This window comes from Pelodiscus sinensis, chromosome 4, assembly GCF_049634645.1.
Source record: "Pelodiscus sinensis isolate JC-2024 chromosome 4, ASM4963464v1, whole genome shotgun sequence".
Lineage (NCBI taxonomy): Eukaryota > Metazoa > Chordata > Testudines > Trionychidae > Pelodiscus > Pelodiscus sinensis.
The window spans coordinates 118,135,638-118,151,295 of NC_134714.1; the positions used below are offsets into that span (position 1 = coordinate 118,135,638).

The window sequence follows — 15,658 nt, forward strand, 5'->3', positions numbered from 1 at the left end:
AGAAGAAGAAGTGTTTCTATAAAACTCCATTAAAGCAACCCACAGAGCAATTATTCTATTTTCCTAACATGGTGTTCAATGTGATCAGGTCTGAATGCCATTAGCTTATACAGGTTTGAATCTGATTAACCGAGGGCAGGTACAGCTGCACATCAATATCAATCTGAGCAAATACATGTAGGTTTATTAGTCACTTTCCAATACCTGTATTATGAAAGGAAACATTTTCAGAGTCTTTACGTGCACTTCCTGGGTCTCGTATTTCACAATGAGCGTGTGTGGACAGGACACTGTTTCCCGTGCATCACAGTGATAGTTGTCAATGTAGACCCCAAAATTGTCAATCTTTTTGTGAATTTCTTCTACCAGGACATGTGTGCAGTTCCCTTGGTAATTATAGTACTGTCCATCAAAGGTCACATAATGTGTGTCTCCCCAGCCAGTGCAGTAGCCTGCCAAGAGATTGAGAGTTAGTTTAGCTGCAGAGTTAGAGCATGAATAAGGGTGTTAGTAAGTGGAAGACCAATTCATCCTACTTGAATGGGCATCAAATAGAAATGAGAGAACCTGCATGCAGTGAACAACAAATAAGTAAAGAGAATTAATCTAAAAATCTCAGTTGGAACATTTTCCATATTTAAAGAATCAGAACTATTTGTTTCTAAGTTTACAGGTTCCATTTCTGGGAACTTCCAGTTTCAGGCAGGACAAACAGAAATACCAAAAATTCTCTGAACAAGGCTGTGCTTGTGCTATTTCCTACCAACTTGAAACCCAGTAAGTGCCATGAATCTCTCTAGTAGGCCTGTGTGCTTGAGAGAGCTCCAGCCAAGCTTCTGGATCAAAGAGCTCAAGATTGTTTCAAGCAGCTGGCTCAGAATCCAAATTTAGCAGCGTAGGCCCATTTTTAATGTTATCATGTAGGGTCACCTTCCATCACTCTACTCTTGCTATGCAGCCCCTTGCTGTGAACGACTGCAATGGGATTACTTGTGTACTGAGCTACCAGTCAACCTGAGTAGCTAAGTGGAAGAATCAGGTCTGTACAGATGGCATCATTCAGGGAAAAAAGGGGCCAGAACCAAACAATTTTGAAGAGCAACATACTAATGCGTTTTTCATTGTTACCCTTAAGGTATGTCAAAGGCTCTCACATAGGGTATGTCTACACTACCCCGCTAGTTCAAACTAGCGGGGTAATGTAGGCATACCGCACTTGCAAATGAAGCCCGGGATTTGAATTTCCCGGGCTTCATTTGCATAAGCGGGGAGCCGCCATTTTTAAATCCCCGCTTGTTCGAACCCTGTGTAGCGCGGCTACACGGGGCTTGAACTAGGTAGTTCGGACTAGGGTTCCTATTCCGAACTACCGGTACACTTTAGAATAAAAGCTAAAATGAGAGAGTGAAGAGTAGGCTTCTTCACAAAATGTAAAAAGCTGGTGTTGGGATGGAGCTAGGTAGGGAACCTATGACTAATCTAGCAAGTGGTCCTACGGTTGAGACTGAATTTCATTGCTAGAGATATGAGGAGTTGATCTTGCACAACATCTGTCCCCACTACAAACATTGCAGTTCTTATAACTATTATTGGTCCCTCAGAGATAAAAATACCCTTCAAACAATACACTTACAGTCACACTCCCAGTGCCAACAGCATTCATCCTTCACCCTCACGGGAGTGAGCCCATTGCTACAATTAGGCTTAGGGACATCTTCGCATATGATCGTATTCAGCACCCATGTATCGTTGTCCTTGCATATTGCCTCCGTGCAGTTACATGGCCAGTAGCTCTCACCTGGCTGGATTTAAGACAGAAGAAGAAAAGAAAGTGAGACTCGGAATAAAGCCATCAGACTACTAAGGGGAAAAACTGGAGTTCTGGAGATTTTACATAGCTTTATATTGACAACATCTTTATTCCAAACACATTTTTGAAAGTGAGAATAAAGCACCACATGGCCATCAAGGTTTCTAAAATGAGATTTCTGCATTGATATGGATTTATTATAAGCACAGGGCCAGTCACCAGCTTTTTGTCCCTTCACTGGGGCACAGTGTAAAACGGCAGCTGCATCGGAGGTATTGAGTACTAATAGACCTTTTGGAAACAGTATCATCAGTCAGCCAATAGAGGCATCCCAATTTATTTTGATGTCACATTTCACAAGGGAAAAGTAATGGTGCAGTGACTATGCCATGCCTGTAAAAGCTGTGTGCACTTGAATAAAAGTCCTTAGTGCAGTGATTCCAATCTGCTGTGGCTAGAAGCAAATGCAGCTCTTCAGAGCATTTTAAGAGGTACTACCCACGCATGTTTGATTTGAGCGCCCCTTTCTGTCCTTGGCTTCAGAGGCCTCATCACAGTGAGACAAAATAATCCAGGAAAGTTTATGCCCAAATAAATTTGTTAGTCTTGCACAGGATTCCTCATTGTCTTTACAAATACAGACTAACACGGCTACCCATCTGATCAATAGCCAAATTAATATGAGTTAGATGGAAAAATCTTTATATACCCAAAATATTAGAGGATCACTGTGCTAATGAATTAATTAAAATATCCTTCAAACTGCACATATGCTAGAACAAAATGGTCTGCTTTCATAGACATGATAAAAATGAAAAATCTACTTACTGGAATGGTAATATTACCAGGTATCACACATCCAGGTGGGGGAGTAGATGTCACTTTGGGGGTGGAGGTGGTGGTAGGTGTTGTTGTCGATGGAATGGGTGTTTCGGTGGTGGTGGTGGTGAGTGTTGTTGTCGATGGAGTGGGTGTTTCTTTGGTGGTGGTGGTAGGTGTTGTCGTCGATGGAGTGGGTGTTTCGGTGGTGGTGGTGGTGAGTGTTGTTGTCGATGGAGTGGATGTTTCTTTGGTGGTGGTGGTAGGTGTTGTTGTCGATGGAGTGGGTGTTTCGGTGGTGGTCGTAGTGCTGGTGGTAGGTGTTGTTGATGGGGTAGTTGTTTCTGTCGTTGTGGACGTGGTGGTAGGTGTTGTTGTCTTTGATGTGGTCGTTTCTGTGGTAGTGGTAGAAGCTGTCATTGTTGTAGTAGTAGGTTCACATATGACTGAGCAGCAGTTAACGCGGATCTCATAATTGAGACACTTAGATACTGGCATTAAGGTTCCTGGCATTTGGTCTTTATTGTTACAGACAAGCCCAATGGAAACATCGCATTTCACTATTTGTCCTAATTCTTCAATTGATAAGTCAGGATATCTCTCAGCTCTGCATTCTATATCAATTGGCTGGTCACATATTGCTGAGGCGTTCCATTTTCTTATGTTTTCATAGGTTTCATAATCACCAGGGTTTGTGGTAAAATCTGGGTAACTCACATCAATCCAGTCAGACCAGGAACACACAGTTACAGAGTTAGGAGTGCATGGTGCTGCAAGAGAACAATGGAATGACAATTTTAGAAAGAACAGAAACATGCATGACATAATAGTGATGTTAGTGGTGCTAAAAATGACACACTGGATGCACATTGGTCCAAAACAAATAATTAGTGCAACCTACAACAATTTGGAATGAGAGCAGGGTTATGAGCTACTCTGCACCAGTTGAAATTGTTAAGTGCTTCAGTTCAAGTCGATGGTGAAAAACAGCATGATCCGAATCAGGCTCTGCATGTGCTAAATTGGTGTTTCTTATGCACAGAAAAGAATGGAGCATGAACAGTAGTTTCATGTGAGAATAACATGGAAGAGGGAACAAGATTGAGCAGACACTCTACTTTATCTCACAGCCTCCTGTTAATTGCTTTTCCAGCCATTTGCACCTAAATTTATTATTGCTACAACAAATTAATGAGTATTATATAGCATAAAGACACAGAACAAAGCAGCTATAGAGCCGTGTTTCATGGCCAAATGCAGACCAGCAGCTGTTCACTGGACAAAGAAAAAGGATTCTGAGGTAATTCATCACAAGGACAGAGAAGAAACCGGGAGGCACAACGAGATATTGAAATCCTGAGTCTTGGTCTACAACTGCTATGCCAGAGAAATGCTGAAAATATAGTCACTCGGTCCTCTAAAAATCCCGTCTAGGACTGGTGGAAGCAAGGGTTGCATATATCAAGGAATACAGGCAGTCCCCGGGTTACGTACAAGATAGGGACTATAGGTTTGTTCTTAAGTTGAATTTGTACGCAAGTCGGAACTGGTACATATTGTAGGGGAAACTCTAGCCAAACCTTTTTCCAGAGCTCAGTTTTATTCTCCCACACCTCACTTCCCTCAGTCCTTTATTCTCAAGCTGAGATGTCTGCTGAGAAAAGCCGCTCCGCGTCTCCCTGGTCTGCTGGGGGGAAGCAGCTAGTGCGGGGTTGCCTCACCCCGTTTGTAAGTAGGGATCCGATGTAAGTCGGATCCATGTAACCTGGGGACTGCCTGTACATGCAAATATGATAAATATTATGCCTGTGCAAGGATGCAGTAATCACTCCTCCCACTCAAGACTTACATGTGGAAGAGTCATTGTCACAAGAGTCAGAAGACCAGTCTAGGGCAGAAAAATGGTGTGTTTAAGATTAACTCCTTAGATCCATGAGCAGCTCAGTATCACCTGCCTACAGAGCAGTCCCTCTGCCTACTCCTTAATACCAGTTTCAGCATCCTGAGGTTTGGTGGGACACATGTTTGGTGGGACTTCTTATCCAGGAATAAGGAACTTACCAGTCTTCTTATTCCCATGTAAATCAGGGGCAGTCAGACCAATGCCTGATGTTTCCCTTAATGCAGATTAGGGCAACTGTTAGCATTTAAAAAATGTCTTACTTCACCATGAAGAAAACATGCAAAAGCATAGCTATAAATGGTCATGAGGCACCAAAGGTCTATGCAATCTTTCTGTAAACCACTTACTTGGAGTAGTCGTCACTGTGGTGGTGGTGGTAGGTGTTGTTGTTGATGGGCTGGTTGTTTCTGTAGTGGTGGTGGTGGTAGTAGGTGTTGTCGATGGGGTACTTGTTTCTGTGGTGTTGGAGGAGGTGGTGGTAGGTGTTGTTGTTGATGGGGTACTTGTTTCGGTAGTGGTGGTGGAGGTCGTGGTAGGTGTTGTTGTTGATGGGGTACTTGTTTCTTTCGTGGTGGAGGTTGTGGTAGGTGTTGTCTTTGACGTGGTCGTTTCTGTGGTGGTGGTGGAAATTGTCGTTGTTGTAGTAGTAGGTTCACATATGTCTTTGCAGCAGTTAACGCGGATCTCATAATTGAGACACTTAGATACTGGCATTAAGGTTCCTGGCATTTGGTCTTTATTGTTACAGACAAGCCCAGTGGAAACATCGCATTTCACTATTTGTCCTAAATCTTCAATTGGTACGTCAGGATATCTCTCAGCTCTGCATTCTATATCAATTGGCTGGTCACATATCGCTGAGGCGTTCCATTTTCTTAAGTTTTCATAGGTTTCATAATCACCAGGGTTTGTGGTAAAATCTGGGTAACTCACATCAATCCAGTCAGACCAGGAACACACAGTTACAGGGTTAGGAGTGCATGGTGCTGCAAGAGAACAATGGAATGATGATTTTAGAAAGAGCAGAAACATGTATGACATAATAGTGATGTTAGTGGTGCTAAGAGTGACACTGGGTGCACATTGGTCCAAAACAAATAATTAGTGAAACCTACAGCAATTTGGAATGAGAGCAGGGTTAGGAGCTAATCTACACCAGTTAAAATTGTTAAGTGCTTCAGTTCAAGTCAATGGTGAAAAACAGCATGATCCGAATCAGGCTCTGAATGTACTAAATTGGTGTTTCTTATGCACAGAAAAGAATGTAGCATGAACAGTAGTTACATGTGAGAATAACATAGAAGAGGGAACAAGATGAGCAGGCACTCCCTGCATTATCTGATAGCCTCTTATGCTTTTCCGGACACTTGTACCTAAGTGCTTTTATTGCTGCAATTAATTAACTAGTACAGTATAAAGACCTCAAAGTATCCATAAATAGTATTTAATTCCCAAAAAGATGCCTGTAGTGGCTCACTGGGCAAAGGACAGTATCCTGAGGTAATCGGTCACTAGGACATAGAAGAACCTATGGAGCACATGAAATATTGCATTCTTGAGCTTCAGACTCCAACTGCTGTTCCATGTAAATACTGTCAATTAGGTCTCAGAGGGGTAGCCATGTTAGTCTGTAATTTTAATGCACTGAGTTATCCCCTGTGACACCTTAGAAACATATATATATATAAGCTCATGATACTCTGTGTCTGTGCGTGTGTGTTTGTGTGTGCACACATGAATGTGTGTACATACATATATATATATATATATGTGCGCCTCTAAGGTGCCAGAAAACTACTGGAAATAAAGGCAGTTTATTTCTCTCTGTTTCGGAGATTCAAACAAATATATATTCATGCTTGTATGGAATCAATACTTCTTGTAATAGAATGTGTAGTTGCTATTGATGGAAATGATACAAAGGGGAAAGGAGAGCAGATGTAAATATCCAAATTATTATAAAACAAATGCAATGGTAGTAACTAAATTCACCGCTTCCTACACACACACAGAGTATGTCTACAGAACAGTCTTCTCTCAAGAGAAGACTGCAAAGTAGGCATACCAGAGTTGCAAATGAAGCAGTGATTTATATATCCCATGTTTCATTTGCATACTCTCACCTGCGCGCTGTTTTGAAACACAGCTGTTTCAAAAGTGAAAGTGCGCTCTGGGCCGTGTTAGTTTGAAACAAACCCCTTGGTTCGAACTAACGTTACTCCTCATTTATTGTAATGTTACAGAAGTAATGTTAGTTCAAACCAAGGGGTTTGTTTCGAGCTAATGCAGCCTGGAGCTCACTTTCACTTTTGAAACAGCTGTGTTTTGAAACAGCATGCAGGCGAGAGTATGCAAATGAAGCATGGGATATTTAAATCCCGGCTTCATTTGCAACTCCGATATGCCTACTTGGCATTCTTCTCTCGAGAGAAAAATGCAGTGTAAATATACCCATACATAATTTTCTGAGGTAATAATTTGTCTAAATGAAAATGTAATTTTTTTACTGCCTGGCTTTCTCTTTTTCTTCCTTTTCCCTTGTTTTCTTCCTTCCATAATCACAAAGATGATTTTACTTTTTAAGAAACTTACTTGTTGCAGGTGAAGAGGTTGTGGTGGAAACTGCAATGGAAAAATAATAAGCATCACTTTACAATCCTAAGATCTCCAGGAACACTTTCTTGGTTCAGCATCATCAAGCCATTCACAAAAATAATTATAAACAGTTACGAGAAGCCAAAAGTCTATGAAATCTCTCTATAAAACATTTTCCTTTAGGAGAAAAACCATTGGAAGTGCATTCAAATTGGAACTTGACCAGTATTACAAAACACATACAAATGTTAATTATAGGGATTTTTGTTTGGGGAGGATATTCCATTTAGAGAAAAGGGAGAATTCGGCCATATCACAGGTTTCTCTTTGAAGAGAACAGTTTAAGAACATAAGAAACTGGCCAGTTTGTGAGCACGGTTTCCTGCTGTGGATTCAAAACAGATGTTTCCATTTACACTGAAAATTCCACTATTAGTTCCTATACTCACTCAGTATGTATTTTTTTATGTATTTACCCATCCATCTAAATAATAAACCCACTCTCTATTTTGTCTTCATATCTATTTATTTGTGTATAGATTGTTCATTCAATTACATGTTTTCTTAATCTATCCCTCTCTTCATTTATTCCTCACAATACAGTTCTGATCAATCTCCCATAAAGTCACGGGAATCTGAGCTGTGACATCCATGTTACTTATGCTTTACTAGCAGTGTTCTCCTCAGTGGTGAGATGATTGTCACTTCTTGTGGTTTAGTTACGGGTACAGAAAAATCTAAACAAAAGAAATACAGTTATCACTAATCCAAAGGTTCAGTAAATATGTGGACAGACACAGATATGGATCTCCTACCCTCATTAGTGGCTAAGGTTTTTATTGCAAGTAAACAAAAAACACTTGACTGCAAAGTTTCCAAGGGAGTCTACTGTTGGCTTTAATGTCACTGCCTCAAATTCTGGCTTCCAGTGTGAAACTGTCACTAATATGCTGATCTGCTAACCCTTCCTGATGTTAGTAGTTCTCTGTAACACAAGGAGCCTAACTGAATCTGACCCCATCTGCCCGAAGTAAAGGTAGCATGCTGATACCGATTTAATCCTGCATCTACAATAGGAGCTATACAAAAAACTTTGGAACACAATGGAGATTAAAGTTATTCAGGATCTTTGGCTCCCAGCATAGGTAGAATTGGAAAAACTGTAGGAAGGTTTCAGTGGTTGGTGTTGAGAAACCACAGCAGGGCTTGTTTAGATCACACATTCTTTTTTTAGCTGAAAGTGCATGTATATACACACACTCATATATAGCCAACATCAGTCACACAACAAATTCTTGCAAAATTTTGCAAACCCTTAATCATGTACCTCATGTTTTTCCATGTAAGAACTCCCATTTGCCGGATCTGGCCCTATATTTACTGTATTTTTCTTGCCAATATTTATTCTTCGGTTCCCGTATTGGAAATTCAGAGAAGGTGCAACCTTCAGTGTGGTTTCTCAACACCTCCTGCTGAATCCTCACTACTGCTTTCTACTCACACATACACTGGGAGGCAAACATTGAGGTGGTCTACACTGGTGCGATCTTGCGCCAAAGCGGCCGCTCTTGCGCAAAAACTTGCTGCCTGTCTACACTGGCCGTGTGTTCTTGCACAAGTAAACTGACATTCTACTGTATAAAATCAGGGCTTCTTGCACAAGAAATATGATGCTCCCACTCAGGAACAAGCCCTCTTGCGCAATTGTTCTTGCGCAAAAGGCCAGTGTAGACAGGCAACATGAATTTCTTGTGCAAGAAAGCCCTATGGTTAAAATGGCCATCAGAGCTTTCTTTCACAAGAGAGCGTCTACACTGGCATGGATGCTCTTGCACAAAACCACATCTCTTACTCAAAAGCACATGCCAGTGTAGATGCTCTCTTCTGGAAGAGTTTTTGCACAAAAACTCTTCCGCAAAAAAGTTCTTGCGCAAATAGCTGCCAGTGTAGACATAGTGGCTGTGTCTACACTGGGCCACTTATTCCGGAAAATCAGCCGCTTTTTCGGAATAAACTGCGAGCTGTCTACACTGGCCCTTGAATTTCTGGAAAAGCAACGATGCTCTACTGTACAAAATCAGCCGCTATTCCAGAAAAACTATTCTGCACCCGCTCGGGCATAAGTCCTTATTCCGGAACACTGTTCCGGAAAAGGGCCAGTGTAGACAGCCCAGTAGTCTTTTCCGGAAAAAAGCCCCGATTGCGAAAATGGCGATCAAGGCTCTTTTCCGTAAAAGCGCATCTACATTGGCCACAGACGCTTTTCCAGAAAAAGGGCTTTTCCGGAAAAGCAGCCTGCCAATGTAGACGCTCCTTTTCCGGAAAAACTGAAAACGGAATAGTATTCCGTTTTAAGCATTTCCGGAAATTAATGCCAGTGTAGACACAGCCAGCCTGAGAGAGGTTTTAATCTCCCTTATAACCTTTTCTGAGATGTTTTTAAAGCCCTTGCAGCAAATGAAGGATGATACCTACATTCATAACTTCATACATTTGAAAGTCAAAGGGGACCTTTATGTGGCTGTAACCTGATCTTCTGCATAGCACAGGCCACACAATATCAACCAGTGGTTATTCAATCTCTACACCATTGATTTGTGGTTGAAATAGAACAACTGTTGTTGAAAGCCAGTGAGTCTTGATTTAAAGACTTCAAGGGCCAGAGAGCCCTCCGTCTCCCTTGATAAGTTGTTACAGTGGTTAGTTACACACAAAGTTTAGTGTTTGCCATTTTTCCAGTTTGACTTTATCAGCTTTCAACTTCCTGCGGTTGGATTTGTCAAGGTGGCTAATTCCTCGTAGAATGAGGTTTACCGCCATCGACAAAACTGCTGAGTTCTGTCGACATAACAGTGTAGACTCAGGTATAGTTTTGTCGAAAAAAGTCCATTTTTGTCAACAAAACCCTGTAGTCTAGACACACCCTTTCAGTCTTGTCCCTGGTGGACATATGAATAGTCTTCATAATTTGTTTGTCAGTCCTCATATTGGACTTGAACTGGAGAAGAAAAGAAAAAGGTTACTTTGGAACACTGCGCTCATAACTTCTTCAGTAACATCTGATTGAACAATAGAATCCATGAAAGTCGCATTCTTTTAGGCATAAAAACTTACTGGCAAGGATAGGTATTTATCTAGCCATAAAAACTCAGGGACAGACTTCTTGAGGAAATGTTTAACTAGAAGAAATGGAAATCACCATGTTGTCCATTTTCTCTCTATTCTTACTATTTAGCATCTTGCTAATTCCCTTACTCATTACAAAGATAGCTTCCCCACTTATCACCCCTGATTATCTATTCATTGACTCATAGATAACTATTACCTCCCTCACTTTCCCTTACCCCACCTTCTGGATGAACAGGAATATCAAGGACACATATTCCTGTTCATCCAGAAATATAATTTATGTCGTCATGTGCCAACAGCGTCCTTCTGCTATGTATATAGGACAGACTTCTCAGACACTTCACCAAAGAATTAATGCCCAGAAATCAGGCATCAGACATCTTCACAAGGAAAACCAATTCATTTTCATTTCAGCCTACCTGGACATAATCTTAACGAACTTACTACTTGTATCTTACTTCAAAGAGACTTTAACACCAGACTACAAAGAGAAACTTCAGAACTGTCATTCATGCTTAAATTTGACACTTTACGAATGGGCCTTAACAACAATGCTAATTCCCTTACTCATTACAAAGATAGCTTCCCCACTTATCACTCTTGATTAGCCATTAATTGACTCATAAATACTAGTCCCTCCCTCTCACTCCCTCACCCCACCTTCTGTTCTAAATCTGTTTATTGTATTCCTTTAGTATATATAAAAAACAACAAATGGTCTGGAAGCACTTTAGACTAACAAAACATGTAGATGTTATCATGAGATTTCGTGGGTGCAGCCCACTTCTTCAGATGACTGGAGTTATGTGTAGGGGATATGAAAACTCAAAATAAATAGGAGAAGGGAAGGCGGGAGGGTGGGGGAAGGAGAATGATGCTCTGTCTCTTACCGCCCTTCCTGTTTTCTTTAAGTATCTGGAGAATCTCAAGACAAATCCACAGGGAAAGCTTTGAATTACATTACATACACAAATTCAGTTCACATGCTAATAGACTCAATCTTGATATAGGGTGGTGGAGACTCTACCGCTGAAGGTGCTAACAGCTTTCTGAATGATATCCTTCCTGTCTTAGTGATAGAAATGTAGCCGTGTTAGTCTGGGGTAGCTGAAGCAAAATGCAGGACAATGTAGCACTTTAAAGACTAACAAGATGGTTTATTAGATGATGAGCTTTCGTGGGCCAGACCCACTGCCTCAGATCAAATAGTGGAAGAAAGTAGTCACAACCATATATACCAAGGATTCCTTCCTCCCCCCTCCCCCTGCACCCCCCTCCTGTTCTGCAATGTGATTTGTCCTTTTCATATTTGTTCATTTTTTTAATTGTATCCTTTGGTATATATGGTTGTGACTACTTTCTTCCACTATTTGATCTGAGGAAGTGGGTCTGGCCCACGAAAGCTCATCATCTAATAAACCATCTTGTTAGTCTTTAAAGTGCTACATTGTCCTGCATTTTGCTTCCTGTCTTAGCAACCTATCTACTGACTTTGATTTTTATCTCCTTAGGTTTAGCACCCATTCTCCAGATACTTAAAGAAAACAGAAAGGGGGGTGGGAGACAGAGCATCATTCTTTTCCCTACCCCTCTTTCCCTTCTCCTATTTATTTCAAGTTTTTATATCCCCTGGAGGTAGGGGTACAGGGAATTCTGCAGCACCCCTTGTCTTGCAGTGTTTTCCATTCTTTACAGGATTTACAATTTGGTTCAATGGCTCACAGCACCCTCACTATGAAAAATGTTCCATCCCCCACTCCACTCCCCTCCCCTGCCCACCCACAGTAGCAGAAAAGGAAAAGCTGAATGTAAAGATTAATAACAGAAAGAAGACTATCACTAGGAGCCAATACCAAATCCTATGTATAGCTTGCCAGCTGTGTTCTGAACATACTGCATGTTGAGAAGCTTTCTATGTTTATATCTGAAAAAAAGCCCACAACAATTGACATTGGTAAAAGCACAAGAATAATTATATGACTAAACTGTACTCTCAGTAATGCCATGCAGCTCTATTGACTATGGCTTTTCAATTCATCCAGCTGCTTTTGTTGGGCTTGAAGGCAATATGAAATCAGTGAAGAGACATTAGGAAAGAAAGTAATAGGAAAAAAAGACAGAGCCATCTCATTTAAAATCAAAAGCTTATTAGTTTCACAAAGCAAACCAGAAACCACTGAAAAGTCTTTCTAACTGCAGAGCAAATGAGAAGTAGTCTAAAGGAATAAAAATAAAAAGCAGCTACAGCCTCCTACCTTTGTTCTGCATAAAGGTGACCACTAATATTGGTATCCATAGTGGTATTCGTCCCCCCCAGCCTATGCCCATCTTGATAGGGGTTTGGTAGAAGGTACCGAACTATAGGCTTCTGAAGAGGCACTTGTCCTTTTACAAGTCTTATATTGGCACAGTTTCCAGACTGTTTCACAAGGTTCTAAAAAGGTGGAGCTTCAGAGATTTTAACTTTCCTCTGCAGGTGCATAGGTAAACAAAGGATGCTCCAGCTTCCTTAGGGGCTGGCCAACCATATTTGTATTCTGGGAGAAGTGTTATTTTCTAAAAGATTTTTCAACTAAAGGAATTCCAAATGACCAGCAATGAGGAACAATTGTTCTCAGTGTTACTGTCTCCAGTTATTACAGCTCTTGCGATCAATATAATTCAAGAATGACTTTTGGGAGGTCAGGGATGGGATTCAGGATAAGAGAGAGTCAGTTCTTTATGATCCCGACTACAGAAGGCAATTTCAAGCTAATTTCTGCAGCAAGCAAAATTCTAACTCCTCCTGATCCAAGTTGTGGGATAAAACTTGTCATGTTTGGATCTTTCATCTTTTGAGAGAAGATTATGTGCCTTGGTGTGTGGCATTTCTGCTGCTGAAGATGAAGACACCAAAAACCCTGAAGGCTGACAGTTTATCCATATGCCAGGTGCGGAGTAGGGATATGCAGGGAAGCTCTTCAGTCAGAAACTAATACCCTCCCTAGAAGGAATTCTTATCCTCAGAGGGTGCTCCGGTCACTGTGTTGGATCATATCTGTATCCTTTCTAAGAGCTCATCTACCCAGGAATTCATTCTGGAATAGCTATTGTCAAAAAACTCCACAGATTAAAGCTTTAATGGAGGAATAACAGTTTAGTTTAATAGTTTAATTCATTTTGGAAGTGGATTAACTTTTAAATTAGCAATTTATCTTATTCTGGATTGATGTTCATGCATAGATAAATTCCAAGTAAACATAGCTAATTGAACAGAAATATTTCGTCTCAGAGGGGCAGTCGTTTTAATCTGTAGCTTTAAAAAATGAGTAATCCTTTGGCACTGTGACTAACAAAAATATATAATATCATAAGCTTTCATGGGTAAAACCCACTTCCTCAGGTTAGTTGGAGTGGAAATAACAGAAACCAAGAGATATGTATTTATATATTTATACATATATAACAGCAAAAGAAGTACCTGTCAATTGTAGGACCTGTGTAAATGAGGCTAATGTGTCCCGTTCATAGCTTTTGATGCGAAAATGCAGATGTTGAAGGCAGGATAAATTGGCTTTGGTATATGTCTGAATACTGAATATATGTATATCTTTTGCTCCATATAATAAAATGGAGGTGAGACACTTCTTCCCTGCATACTTTTAAAGTCCAAATGGTTTAGTGGTGTTAGAATAAATGTAGCACAGGTAAGTAAATACAGAGTAAATGAAGAAAATAATCTATCAATTTCTGCCTTGAATTATACTCTGTGAAATTCTATTCAGTGGAAGATATAAATCAGAATAGCATTTGGCCCAAAATCAAAAGGTGACATATATGACTAAAGATACTTTCAAGCAAGAATTGTACAGTACAACAGTTCAATAAATTTTTTGTCATTAACTGAAATATATGTATTTGTAATGACAAGAGCTATAGGGATGAAGAAACAAAATATACTTCATGGAATACCCGAATTATGAACCCAAGCACAACGCTGGGTAAATCTGCTTTTATATATATATATATATATATACTTATTGAGATACTTGTTGAGATTTTTTACTCTACAATTCTTGCTTGAAAGCCATATTTGTCATCCTTTTATTTTGGTCTAAATGGTATATTGATTTATTCTGATCCGTAATTTGGGAAGTCCATCAAATCTATTTTGTTTCTTCATTCTTTAATTCACCGTATTTTGACAACAACAAAAAAAGGCTATAGTCTATTTTGTTTCACATAATATTTTCTTCTAGGTTTCAGATCTTAAATATTGATTTAATTGTGCCAAAAGATACTCTGCTCCAAATGGCTTCTTTTTGTCTCTTTTCTGTAAGGTTTGTTGAGAAACAGTCCTATTGCAGGTTCATCCTATTTTTCTGGCACATCTTGGTTCAGTCTTTTTCAGCATTTGCTCAGTTATGTAAATTTTCAGGATTGTACTTGCTTTGGTGTTTCTGTCTCTGTTCGGTATGGTTTTCTGAGAAGCAATCCCTTTCCAGGCATATCCCATTGTCCTGGAACAACCAAAACTTGACCTTGATTTAAATTACAATAGGAGGAATCTGTATACTGAATTTGGTGGTTCTAGCTCTTACCATTTAGAAGGAGTTCTTGACTATAGAGACAAACTCTCAAATATGTATATCTGGACATTGAATATATGTATATATCTATATATGTATATCTCTCTATATTATATCCTCCTAAATGGTAAGAGCTAGGACCACCACCAAATTACGTATATGAAAATGCAGTTTGAAAGGAAGAATATATATATATATATAGAGAGAGAGAGAGAGAGAGAGTCTGCCTTTCAAACTGTACTTTATTATTTCATATATATAATATATATAACATTTTTCAATATCTTAATGATGAATTAAATCAGCAAGTATGATCAGCTTTTCATTCATTAGCATTACAGATATTACTTAGTTCGTTTTCTATCCTGATGATAATGTAAATTGCTCTACAGGTCCAAATGAAGCCTGAGACCATGGCCTTGAGAACATGAGCTGTGAGGAAAGACTGAATTAATTGGGCTTGTTTCGTATGGAAAGAAGATTGAGAGGGGACATGATAGCGGTTTTTCAAGTATCTAAAAGGGTGTCACAAGGAGGAAGGAGAGAAATTGTTCTCCTTGGGATCTGAGGATAGCACAAGAAGCAATGGGCTTAAACTGTAGCAAGGGAGGTTTAGGTTGGACATTAGGAAAAGCGTTCCAACTGTCTGAGTGGCTAAACACTGGAATAAATTGCCTAGGGAGGTTGTGGAATCCCCATCTCTGGAGAAATTTTTAACAGCAGGCTAGATAGATATCTATCAGGAATTATGTATATGGTGCTTGGTTCTGCCATGAGGGCAGGAGACTGGACTGGATAACCTCCCAAGGTCCCTTCCAGTTCTAGTTTTCTCTG

At 40.0% G+C, this 15,658-nt stretch overlaps 1 protein-coding gene across 1 annotated transcript in view; it reads right to left on the reverse strand.

Annotated features, from left to right (window-relative positions):
• LOC102448196 (mucin-2-like) overlaps positions 1–12,584 on the reverse strand; it is a 157,722-nt gene extending 145,138 nt beyond the window's left edge. The window contains 3 exon segments of the mRNA XM_075928791.1: positions 7,790–7,864; positions 10,057–10,125; positions 12,512–12,584. Coding sequence (XP_075784906.1) covers positions 7,790–7,864; positions 10,057–10,125; positions 12,512–12,584 — 217 coding nt within the window.
• Positions 12,585–15,658: the final 3,074 nt, after the last annotated feature.